Here is a 12,807-nt window from a genome sequence, read left to right as displayed (position 1 = left end):
GCATTGCTGTTTTTGTTGTTTGTTTTTTTTTCCTCAGGTTTTCCACACCACTACTTCTCAGAGAAAACCTGCTATTACAGAACAGAACCATGTCCTCATGTACCAAAGACACTAAAACATAGCAGTTTATGATGATTCAAATAATTAGTATTAGAACTGACATTCTTAGACTGTTGGTTTAATCATGTGACCTTTACAGCTGTTAAACACTGTGATAATGTGATTATTCCTTTACTCGTGTGGTGGGCAGCTCATGACTATTAAGATCCTTTGAGACTAGGCATCATTTGACTTCTGTCACCACTGTACCACAAAAACTGCACTCAGACATGGCAGCAACAGTTTCACAACTTCAAGATTCTCTAAAATAATCTTTCATTGATTTGATTCAATTAGGAGGATCAGTATCCATACAAGGGGATAGAGACCAATTCAAGTCGAAAACAGTCTCCGTACATAGAGGGACACATGCAAAATTAAAGAATGAGCATGAAGTAACCTTTTTTTTAACAAAACAAAAAAAAAAAAATCAGAAGGAATAGATTGATTTTAATTTAAGATTCCACAAAACATTTGTCTGTACACATTATGTGTATTATCTCACTTTTATTCACATCAACTGCTGGATTCTAAAAGGTTTTCTGCAAATGAATCTTTTTTTTTCTCATCATTTTGACTTTATTAAGCTTTGTCAAGCTTTTTGACCTTTCTTTAAGCTCACTCTCACATTTCTAGACCTTCCCTTTTTGCACACATCCAGTTTAAAGAATACACAGTTACACCTCTCACTCACCCTGAACATATCAAACTTTTATTACTCACTGAGTCCCCTGGTGGCCAGACGTGGTACAAAGAAAAAAAAAAAACACCAGGCCAACTGAGCAGAGAAACCGTCTCTTGCTTTTTGTTATAAATATGAAGTGAAATTAATACGTACGTCTGAAATATGGAATATAACTTAATGTTTATTTTGACTTTTATATTCCCTCATAACTCGTTTTATATTTCAGTCTACTGAGTTAATTGGCCTACTTATGTGGGAGCATAAGAAATATAAATCTACATATATTTAGGAGGGAAATGACTGCTTTGTAAAATTGAGACTGTTTGCCGAACAATTAAACTTTTATTAGACCGGAAACGACCACGTCTTGGCTCCACAGTGTGTATGAAATATTTGTCCGGTGATGGAAACTCAGCTCAGGAATGCATTTTCCCCCTCGGTGTGTGCGTCGCGGATATTCCTCTGACTGGCTGTGAGGTAAGACAACAAGTCCGTCCCTTTGTGCTGCTGCGATCCTATTGGTGGAGACCGCAGCTCAGGAATGTACTCAAACTGTTTAAATAGCAGTAGTATCGATGGGATAAGTCAGTAGAATAAGTCAAATCCCCGGAATAAATCCCGGAGAGGAGCTCAAAGAGACTTTGAAACACTCTTCAAGAAACTTCAAGGAGCTTCTACAGAGAGGGAGCTATAAGGGAAGAGAAACGGGACAGATAACCAGAGAAGAAGGGAATTTTTCCTACTTTAAAAAATCTTTCCACTGAGGGAGTTTTCATTTTAAAGGTTTGTACATCATTTTGTATCATTGTGAATGGGAAACATAGCTTTAATGTGTCTCTAACGGTGTGTTTGCTGTTCTTTGGTTGCATCAGGAATCACTTGAGATTTCAAGATGATGCTGTGTGGCATCTTTTTGCTGTTGATGCTTTGGAGTTGTGAAGGCGCGAGGTTGGCAGGTGAGAGTTGAAAATGTCTGTTTATTCTTCATTGTAAAATACGTTTTAAAACCTGTGTGTGCTGGGCTTTTTGTGTTGTCTGCTGTGTTTATTCCTTTGGCAGTTTCTGACTTTCAGTGCGTTTTTACGCACACTGTCATTATGAGAGAAAAAGAGCTGACGAGGTTTTTCTTTTATTTCCCTTGACCGCAGAGAGCCGAGATGATAACAGTGTTTTTGACTTGTTCGATCTGGTCCGAGTAAACAAGAGACAACACGGCGTGACCCTGGTCAAAGGCGCAGATCCTTACAGCAATGCATACAAAGTCCTGAACGCAGACCTGATCCCCGCGGTCCCCGACAACGACTTCAGGGACCTCCTCGACTCCATCCAGGCTGAGAGAGGCTTCCTCCTCCTCGTCAACCTGAAGCAGTTTAAGAGAACCAGGGGCAGCCTTTTGACCATTGAGAAGACTGACGGGTCTGGACCAATCTTTGAGATCATCTCCAACGGGCAGGCGAATACTCTGGATGTCTTCTTCTCCACCGCGAACCAGCAGCAGCTTGTGTCCATCGAGGATGCAGAACTGGCCTCCGGACACTGGAAGAACATCACTCTGTTCGTTCAAGATGATCGGGTGCAGCTGTACGTCGGCTGTGAGGAAATCAATGTGTCAGAGCTGGACGTGCCAATCCAGAGGGTGCTGTCTCAGGAGGTGGCTGACATTGCCAAGCTCAGGATTGGAAAAGGATCCGCCAGGGCAAAATTCATGGTAGGTTTATCAGCGCTGTACTATTTACTACTAATTATTTTCTACTTTTCTTTAAAACTTATTCTAATATGTTTTTTGTCCTTTAGGGAGTCCTTCAGAATGTGCGCTTTGTCTTTGGAACAACTCTTGAGACCATTCTGAGAAATAAAGGATGCCAGAGTGGAGGTAAGTCTAAAAATATATGAATCATCACCAAACAGCAGAATAAAATACCTTTAAAGTTTTGAACAGAGGGAGTCTTAATCAGATGTAAAATATAGAAGTATTAATCATAATAAAATTAGACTTTCAGCTTAATTGAACAGAAATGCATTAATCTTCTCACCCCTTTCCCCCTGAAGCTGCTTTAACTGATGTCATGACCCTGGACAACCCTGTCAATGGCTCCAGCCCTGCCATTAGGACTGATTACACAGGCCACAAATCCAAAGGTGAGACATCTCCTCCCCAGACACACAACCTGTGTCTCTGTACCAAGGCTCAGCTGTAAACTTTAGCAGGTAAACTTATTTATGGTACTCTCCTCTCTTCTCTCCGCTCAGACCTGAAGTCTGTCTGCGGCTTCTCCTGCGAGGACATCGCCGGCATATTCAAGGAGCTCAGAGGACTCGGCGTGGTTGTCAAACAGCTGTCAAATGAGCTGCGCAAAGTGGTAAGCTCAGAGGGCCTTCAGGCTGTCTGCTCTTTTTCACCATCGTCACTCACCCCCATTTTCCCTTTTGCTCTCTCCCTCTTTCCCTCCGCGCTCTCACTGCTGCCACTTGTCACTGGTATTGTAATTACTGGCCAAGTCCTTAATGAGTCCCATGTGAATACACAAATATGTTTGGCCGTCGGTCACATTTGCACTGCTTCGCTAGAGTCAAGCAATGTCTTAATCATGGTGTCAGTCAGTGATTCATTTGTACTGGAACTTTGGCAAAGTGAAAGTTTTCCATCCTCTGTCCTGAGTAGCTCCATTAACTCCTCCTCTCTTTTTTGTCTCCAGTCTGCAGAAAGTGACCTGATGAAAAATCAAATGAACATCTACAGTGGCATTTGCATCCATAACGGCATTGTGCACAAGGACAAAGATGAGTGGACTGTGGACGGCTGCACCGAGTGCACCTGCCAAGTAAGTGCTGTCACACCTCCTGGAATGCAACCTTCGAACCTAAAGCAGAAACCAGCTCAGGGAAGATGCAGTGGTGTTTCCTGTATCTTAGTTGTAATGAGGTGATAATAGTGTTAAAGCTACTTAGCTCCTGTCTGAGAGCTATCAGCACGTCCTTCAGACCATGAACAAAGCAGCAGGAGGCCTCACCAGCAATGTCTAGTGAAGGTCGTTCAAATGTAGAGTAATTAGTTTGGTTAGGTGAGGGAAGAGTTTCCCATCAACACAGGAGGAGTGTTATATCCTTGATAAAGATCTCACCATTGGGGAAAAGCAATTAGGCTTGGAGCAGCACCAGTAACCACTCATCCAGTCAGCTCGCTCATTATTTCTGTACTAATTTGACTGTTCCTTTCTCCAGAACTCTGCTACCGTGTGTCGCAAAATCTCCTGCCCTCTGATCCCATGTGTTAATGCCACTGTGCCTGATGGAGAGTGCTGCCCCCGCTGTGAACCACGTAAGCTTCTTTTTCTTTTTCAAACCTGCTTCACCTTTTATCAGAGTCTCTTGATTTCTTTCTCAATTGCTTTTTCCCTGAGGTAATCATCCCTGTTTCTTGTTTCCTCCCTGCTACAGCGAGAGACTTTGCAGAGGATGGTTGGTCGCAGTGGTCTGAATGGACCCCTTGTTCAGTGACTTGCGGCCGTGGCATCCAGCAGCGTGGACGCTCCTGTGACCGCATCAACAGCAACTGTGAGGGCACCTCTGTCCAGACCCGTGACTGCTACCCCCAGGAATGTGACAAGCGCTGTAAGTCATTCAGGATTCTTCACATGACAATCATGATAATAAATATTCTCAGTTTGAGAAATGAATTAATTGTGAATGTGTTTCTCACAGTCAAACAGGATGGTGCTTGGAGCCACTGGTCCCCCTGGTCTTCGTGCTCTGTGACCTGTGGTGAGGGTGACATCACCCGGATACGCCTCTGCAACTCTCCAACCCCACAGATGGGTGGCCGGGACTGCCAGGGAGAGGGACGCCAAACTGAACGCTGTCAGAAGTCCCCCTGTCCCAGTGAGTTCATTTCAAAAGCAACATTTGAGCCATTTTTTGTGTATCAACTGAGTTTGAAATATTAAATGTTGTTTTTCTGATGCTTTTCAGTCAATGGAGGCTGGGGACCATGGTCACCATGGGACACTTGCACTGTTACTTGCGGAAGAGGAATCCAGTACCGCAAACGTCTTTGCTCAGACCCTGTCCCCAAATATGGTGGAAAGGATTGCGTTGGTGATGCTACCATGTCTCAAATGTGCAACAACCAGAGCTGCCCTATCGGTAAATATTAATGATTTCACAAACATTAAAAAAACTGTCATGAACATATATATTTCTTTATTGAACACTGTTTATTCCTCTCTGCAGATGGTTGTCTCTCCAACCCATGCTTCTCTGGAACAAGATGCACCAGCTTCCCTGATGGCTCATTCAAGTGTGGCAAGTGCCCACTTGGATACAGAGGAAATGGCATCATCTGCAAAGACATTAATGAGTGTGCTGAGGTCCCTGATGCCTGCCATATGCATAACGGCATTCATCGTTGTGAGAACACAGAGCCTGGTTACAACTGTTTACCTTGCCCTGCACGTTTCTCTGGTCCCCAACCGTTTGGAAGAGGAGTTGAACAGGCAACTGCTAAAAAACAGGTGTGTGTTTTTACATATATGCTAGGTTTTTGGCAAGTACACTTGCTGCTTGCAGTCTTTTGAACTCTCTGTAATTTTCCATAGGTTTGCAAACCTCGCAACCCTTGCCAGGATGGTAGCCACGACTGCCACAAGAATGCAAACTGTATCTATTTGGGCGTGTACTCCGACTCCATGTTCCGCTGTGAGTGCAAGCCAGGCTATGCTGGAAATGGCCGTATTTGCGGAGAGGACACTGACTTGGATGGATGGCCAAACACCAATCTGGTGTGTGTGGAGAACGCCACCTACCACTGCAAGAAGGTAGCCAGACCCCACATGGATAGAAACACCAAGGGCTATCATTATCCATCTGCACTCCATTATTGTGATGATTACCTTCTTAACCGCTCTTTTGTCCCCCTCATAGGATAACTGCCCTAACCTTCCCAACTCTGGACAAGAAGATCATGACAAAGATGGCCTGGGTGATGAATGTGACAATGATGATGACAACGATGGGATCCCCGATGATAGGGTGAGTCATCACAGCAGTTTATTTTTGTCCCAAACTGTGCTCTGCCTCAGAAACCAGACGTAGCAATCAGGAGAAGCCATCCTTCCTTTGGGCATGACGCATGTCAAGTCTCCATGTTTGTGAGCCTCCACCAGACAGTCAAAGTGGAAAGCAAGTAGCATAGGAATACCCTAATTTGATTCCAAATAAGGCAGAATTGAAGAAAAGGTGGCTTATTGCCCATAATTCATAGTGTGTGGATTTGGAAAGTTGGGGAAGAAAAATGTTGTGGTAAAATTACCAGCTCACTTGCAGTGGAACATCACATTCCAGCTTAAGCTAGAGGAGGAAAAGTCTTAAACAGCAGAGCTTTGTTCCTATAAATGTATCTTCTTTGAGTAATAACCCATTTCAGAAATTTAAACCTGTTTATGAAACTTCTTTTGAATCTCAGGACAACTGCCCAAGAGTGTACAACCCTGCCCAGTATGACGCAGACAGGGATGATGTTGGCGACACTTGTGACAACTGTGTGTTTGAGGAGAACACAGACCAAACTGACACCGACAACAATGGAGAGGGTGATGCCTGTGCAGTGGACATCGATGGTGATGGTAAGGGGTTTCTATTAATTCTAAGTCCTTTGAAATGCCTTACCCCAGCCCCCCAAAAATCCCTTTCTGAGCCCTGGTGACTAAGTTAAATACTTTCCAACAGGCATTCTGAATGAAAACGACAACTGCCCATATGTCTACAATGTGGACCAGAGAGATACTGACAGGGATGGTGTGGGAGATCATTGTGACAACTGCCCTCTGGAGCACAACCCTGATCAGGTAATGCCAGTGCTCATTTTCAAGAAACATAACTTCATAGATGATCCTTTATAAAAGCATTAGCTCTCTTTTACACCTTATGTAAAGCAGAGACTTGAGAGTCTGTATTTAAGGAACCTCATCAAACATGAATTCTGCTCTCCTACAGGTGGACTCTGACTCAGATCGCATTGGAGACAAGTGTGACAACAACCAGGACATTGACGAGGACGGCCACCAGAACAACATGGATAACTGCCCCTACATTCCCAATGCCAACCAAGCTGACCACGACAAAGATGGCAAGGGTGACGCCTGCGACCATGATGACGATAATGACGGCATTCCTGATGATAAAGACAACTGCAGACTGGCCTTTAACCCAGATCAAGTGGACTCTGATGGTGAGTTGAGTTTTCCTCATTGTTCATTTTGTTGCACCTTGTCTATGCTTTCTATGGTTGTGATTTTTACTTGTTTGTTTTCCTCTCAGGTGACGGTCGTGGTGATGTGTGCAAAGATGATTTTGACCAAGACAATGTCCTGGACATCCATGACGTTTGTCCCGAGAACTTTGCCATCAGTGAAACAGACTTCCGCAGATTCCAAATGGTTCCCCTGGACCCCAAGGGTACCTCTCAGATCGACCCCAACTGGGTGGTGCGGCATCAGGGCAAGGAGTTGGTGCAGACTGTCAACTGTGACCCAGGCATTGCTGTTGGTACGTCAAACCAAAATCAGACTCTCACTGCTTGTACACAGATACAAAGCGAGAGTAGTATCATGTTCTAAACTATCTCACATCTTACTTCAGGTTTTGATGAGTTCAGCGCTGTGGATTTCAGTGGAACCTTCTTCATCAACACAGACAGAGATGACGACTACGCTGGGTTTGTGTTTGGCTACCAGTCCAGCTCACGCTTCTACACAGTCATGTGGAAACAGATCACACAAACCTACTGGTCCCACACACCCACAAGAGCTCAAGGCTACTCTGGCCTGTCAATCAAAGTGGTCAACTCCACCACCGGTCCTGGTGAGCATCTGAGGAATGCTCTGTGGCACACAGGAGACACCCCTGGACAGGTGAGAGAAGATTCATTCACTCAAGATTGAAGCAACACAGCAAAAAGGTGTTTACAAGTGTTCACATTTTTAACCTTCGCATTTGATCCTTCTCAGGTTCGCACTCTGTGGCACGACCCAAAGAACATTGGCTGGAAGGACTTCACCGCCTACAGATGGCATCTGACACACAGACCCAAGACTGGACTTATCAGGTGAGTTTGAAACCTGCCAACTAGTGTATGTCAATAAGTTTGCGTCTTCTCGTTCAGATTTATGTGGAAATAAGCTGATGAAAGTTCATCGTCTCTTTTAGGGTGGTCATGTATGAAGGCAAGAGAATAATGGCTGATTCTGGAAACATCTACGACAAGACATATGCAGGTGGACGACTAGGCTTGTACGTCTTCTCTCAGGAGATGGTCTACTTCTCAGATCTCAAATATGAATGCAGAGGTAAGCACATTAGTGACGCTCCAGTATCTTAGAAAGAGTGGTTGCCAAATGCCAGATTTTATTTCTAACCATATTTCTTTAATTCTTTCAGATACATAATCGGACAACAGAGACTTCCAGACAGAATCAACCTGTCAGTATGAGTATTTAAAACAAGACCTGGATCAACATCTCTTTAACCTTTCCTTTTGAAAACTGCACATTTGGAGGAATGACGGGCAAGTGAGCAAGAATGAGGAGATCTGACCTCTGGACTCAAAGCCAAATGAAAGTTCAATGATAATTCTGCGCCAAACTCAAATATGAGCGCAGCTCTGCTCAGAAGAAATTAACCCTCTCTTTGTCACTATGCAATGAAAGGGGGCCAAATTTCAGCGCTTTGCACACATGAACTATCTTTGGTTTTCCTCTGTGGATGAGGGACCAAATGAAAGAGAGTTCCACGTCTTAAAATATTTTTTTATAACTTTTTTTGAGCATTATTATACATCTGCTGTGGACTCAAAAATACTTGTGTAAGTGTGGAGAAGGCAGTGGGAGACCTTTCATAGGCTGGGGTGATGACACCCGTTGAAGGAGCTGTTGAGGGACCGTGGACAGTATGGACCGACTGTTACTATCAAAGAGAGTGAATGGGGTTTGTGTGTATGTGCATGTGTGCCAACCAACAAGCATAGTTAAGAAGTCAAGTGGATCATTTTTTTATTTTTTGTTTGGTTCCTTTAAATGACTGCCCACTCTAATTTAAAGCAGACCTGCGTATGCATGGTCTTGTATTCAGCCAAGGCTTAGGGCTGGCCCAGAATATTTGTCTTCTCAGGAAAAAGCACAAGAGGAAACAAGGTGAGCACAAAATTCAGGACAGCACAGGGCCCTAAAGCAGAGACACTAAACACTGCTTTAGACAGTAATTATTATCAATTATGATGTAAATATCTCAGACAGTTTCTAGGGACATTAACATTATGGGCCAGTCTATTTCTTGCCATGAGTAAACCTATGCAAGTCTGTCTTTATTTACTTATTCATCATAGAGGCTGTTACTGTTGCTCATCTTTCCAGCTTAAAATGTTGTCAGCAACTCATCACAAACACCTAAAATCAGTATCTCCTAGTGGCAAGAAATTGCATCATATTTGACCAAAATAGGCCTCACATACAGTAAGTCTAAATATTCTGCTTGTACAGTGTGCATGACTGGTGTGCCTGAGCTTGTGTGTACATTTATGACGAGGGAGAATCTAAAGAAACCCTTTATGTACAAATATTACCTCATTAATTCTTTTTATATTGAGGCCAGCAATGCACAAGAATCACTTGTCTTTGCATCAGAGTAAAAATTGGTTGGCTTCTTCTTCTTCTTCTTGTTTTGTTTTTTTTTTTTTTCTAAACGCAAGACTTTTTCATCCTTTTATATGCTGTACATAAGATATTTTTGTAGTGAGAGAAGCCCAAACAGGAACGTAAAGGAACTAAAAGAAATGTTGTCTTGACTTTTTTTTGTGCTATATGTTTTTTTTTCTGTGCATTTTGTGATAAATTATTGTTTGTTGTATGTTGAGATTATTTCATTTGTGTAGATATATGCTATTTAAATAATTTATCTAGAAGCGTAGCCTCATATGGAAGCGTTTCTGTCTGTATAAACTTATTTGCACACTGACATGAGGATGTCTTTGTTATTTTGGTTTTTGTATGTGTCTTTTTTAATTAATAGTGAAGCTTTTCTATAAACTTTGTACTATAGTTTCTACTCAAAGTGCTGTTTATACTCCTACCTGGTATTTTGTAATGTCAAGTGAACAATAAACACTTCAGGAAAAATGTATCTTTGTTTGTGGTGTTCTGTTTTGGCAAACAAATGGTTAAAAGTGCAAAAAGGGGCCAAAGAACCGAACTTCCTTCTTAGCCCTTTTTGACATCATATCTCCTTGGATTGAGGTCCTCTCCCATGCTGTGTCAAGCAACTGGAATCTATTAGTTGATTCTAGTGAAGCCTTGGAGAAAGGGAGTATCCTTGGGAGTCAAAAGCAGGAAAACACGACATGAAGTACAACCCACTAAACAGGCCATCCAGATCTTTTTACATATTACACCGGCATCTTCTTACACTTTCCAACGACAGCTCCCCACGTGAGAGGTCGACAGAAGGAATTTAGCAGTGAGCTGAGGGAGTGAACAGAAGTTATAGCTCTGCTCTCACCAGTGAGACTATGAATTGAAAATTCCAAAGTTTTCTCTAAAAATGTCAAAATGGAACTTGTCAAAGTAGATGAATCATCCACAATAAGACCCTGAAGCACTACATCATCAGCTCACAGCATTCAGACTGCTAATTGAGCTGTTTCACAGGGCCAGAAAGAGCTGTAATCTCAGGCACCAGTGAGGCTTTCTGCCAGAAAAACCAGACAGTCTCAGTATGCCGCAGGTCTCCTTACATTAGGAGTGACCTCATTCTTACCATGCTGAGCTCACCAAGTTTCCATTCTCCCAAACAAATGGTATATCTGCCCTACTAAAATTACATTGGCGTTTCACAGATGGTTTTTGTAAAAAAGGCAGAAATCCTACATGTGCTGTAAATGGGGCTAAAATATTGTCAAGGAGGTAAAGATTAAAAAAACAGTTCATCTGTGGGATAACAGCTTGCATGCTCTCTGTTTGACTTGTGCAGAGGTGTCTGTTTAGATCCCCTTACAGATAGGGCTGCACGTCTCACTGATAGCAGAGCTCTGGTTTGGAGTTTCTGACCCCAGAGGCTCACCTGGCCGACGTGTTTTCAGTCCTGAGGAATGTGAGATAATTCCTGTCGTTTACACGGGGTCAGCATGCGTGAGTGGGGTGAAGAGTGAGATGAACAGGCCCGTAGGTGTCCAGTGCCAGGAGAGAGAGAACAGGAGGGACCTCTGGGCTGGGGTCAGCCAGGTGCAGACTAACCACTCACACTGCGCAAGCAGGAGGGAAGAAGACTGGTGTCAACAACTTTTCCAAATCTCCTGAACAAACCAAAAATGCATAAAACTCAAAGCTGGTCCTGTCTTGTCAGTGGGGTCCTGTTCCTTTGAATAAAACTGGGAAAAAAATGTCATACAGGGCCCAGTTTCAGGAGATCCTTTTAATCTGAAGTAAAGTAGATCCCACTCCGAAGCAGATCACCTACAGAGACAGGAATGAAAGGAATGCTCAAAGCTGAACTTGCAATCACTCATATGAGGCCGACACCATCGCCCTGCTCTGTGTTTGAAAAAAATAAAAATAATGAATGCTTAAACTCCCATCTGAGACATTTATCTTAAAGAAAAGGAGAAATTTATTACAATTAAGTGCTCAGGCTCCATCAGAAAGACGTGCAGCTGTCAGCTGAGTGTTTATGTGTTCAGTAGAACATTCTGTGGCCACCGTACCCAGCTATTACACTTAATGACAGCAATTTTCTGTTCTTGTATATGATACTTGGTTAATACAAAGGGTGGCCCTGCTGCTAAGCTTCCTCATGCAGAGACATTAGCACAAATAAAAACAATGGGATGCTTTCCAGCTGTATAAAAACACAAAGGCAATTAGAATAGAAAATAGCTGTTATTTTACTCAGCTAGGCAAAAAGACAGATATATTGCATTTTCAAATTCTGAATCATATGCTGAATATTTATTTTCCTTTTCAGAAAAAAAACCCATCATGTCTAAATTAATATAAAAGCATTTCACTCTAGTATGTTACAGGTGTTTGTGAGATGAAAATGACTTTCATGATTTTAAAATTTTCTCATTTAGTTCTGTTTAGATCCAAGGAGTCCTCTATGGTGGCAGCAAAGGGAGAACCTTTTTTGAAATCAGGACTTTAGATCTTTAGATAAGGCCTCTTGATGACTCCCGATCCTGGACCCAGCTCTCTGCTAGCTCACATTCATACAGCAGACTCGATAACTGCTCCTCAGTGAGGCCTGGTGACTCTGTCTGCAGGGAGACAAAATCAAAACACATACATGTTAACAACCCAGCTTCATCACAAATCACTCAGCTGTGTTAAGTACTTGATTCTGATTGGTCCAAACCCCATTGCAATGATTACTAACTCTAAATAGGAAGTGCAAAACCTGAGACAACCAGATCAAATCAATACATGCACAAGAGTTCAGTCACATTGCAGTCATCCTCGTCTGCACTACAGAAAAAAAAAAAAAAAAAAATATATATATATATATATATATATATATATATATATATATATATATATATATATATATATATATATATATATATATATATATATATTTTTTTTTTTTTCTAACAGAAAAAAAGCCTGAGGTCAAGCTAGCCTCAAAACACACCGATGCATACTACATGTGTGCAGGACAATGAAAACATTTCATCCTGTTTTTTTTTTTGTTTTATCTACTTGTCACTGAGATGTGAGAAAAAAAGATCATAATAACCAATTCATTTTAAGACGTTAAAATAACCAGCAACCATGACCTGCTACATGGTATTAGCTTTGGGCTTAAGCCTGGTTTTATACTTCAGTGTTGACTCCACATCATAGCTTCTACTTCTCGTCTTCCACTTTCTTTCAAAGCATATCAAAGACGCTTAATACACCAATGACAATTTGATGGCAGAATATTATTCAGCTTAACCGCTCATACCTCATCTAACACCCTCCCTACATATTTTCCCATTT

At 42.2% G+C, this 12,807-nt stretch overlaps 2 protein-coding genes across 3 annotated transcripts in view; one reads left to right on the top strand and one right to left on the bottom strand.

Annotated features, from left to right (window-relative positions):
* The first annotated feature begins 1,418 nt into the window (after positions 1 to 1,418).
* Positions 1,419 to 9,843, top strand: thbs1a (thrombospondin 1a). Its single transcript, XM_074692566.1, has 22 exons — positions 1,419 to 1,567; positions 1,657 to 1,740; positions 1,933 to 2,492; positions 2,579 to 2,657; positions 2,834 to 2,923; positions 3,035 to 3,144; positions 3,481 to 3,606; positions 4,007 to 4,103; positions 4,223 to 4,396; positions 4,487 to 4,663; positions 4,754 to 4,927; positions 5,015 to 5,295; positions 5,380 to 5,598; positions 5,705 to 5,812; positions 6,246 to 6,405; positions 6,509 to 6,627; positions 6,776 to 7,010; positions 7,100 to 7,327; positions 7,421 to 7,692; positions 7,789 to 7,886; positions 7,988 to 8,127; positions 8,219 to 9,843. The coding sequence occupies exons 2-22, from the start codon at positions 1,677 to 1,679 to the stop codon at positions 8,224 to 8,226; spliced, it is 3,519 nt and encodes a 1,172-aa protein (XP_074548667.1). The 5' UTR covers positions 1,419 to 1,567; positions 1,657 to 1,676; the 3' UTR covers positions 8,227 to 9,843.
* A 1,549-nt stretch (positions 9,844 to 11,392) lies between these two features.
* The window catches only part of fsip1 (fibrous sheath interacting protein 1), a 31,689-nt gene continuing 30,274 nt past the window's right edge, over positions 11,393 to 12,807 (bottom strand). For both annotated transcript variants that reach the window (XM_074692727.1, XM_074692728.1), the window contains one exon: positions 11,393 to 12,083. In XM_074692727.1, the coding sequence (XP_074548828.1) occupies positions 11,976 to 12,083 (108 nt within the window). In that variant the 3' untranslated portion in view covers positions 11,393 to 11,975. The remainder of the gene's footprint in view (positions 12,084 to 12,807) is intronic.

The sequence above is a fragment of the Halichoeres trimaculatus genome, unplaced genomic scaffold, assembly GCF_033239565.1.
Source record: "Halichoeres trimaculatus isolate MK-OKI-2021-1 unplaced genomic scaffold, fHalTri1.1 fHalTri1_scaffold_17, whole genome shotgun sequence".
NCBI classification, from domain to species: Eukaryota; Metazoa; Chordata; class Actinopteri; order Labriformes; family Labridae; genus Halichoeres; species Halichoeres trimaculatus.
The sequence above is the reverse complement of the archived record's forward strand: the minus strand, read 5'-3'. Positions and strand labels throughout refer to the sequence as shown.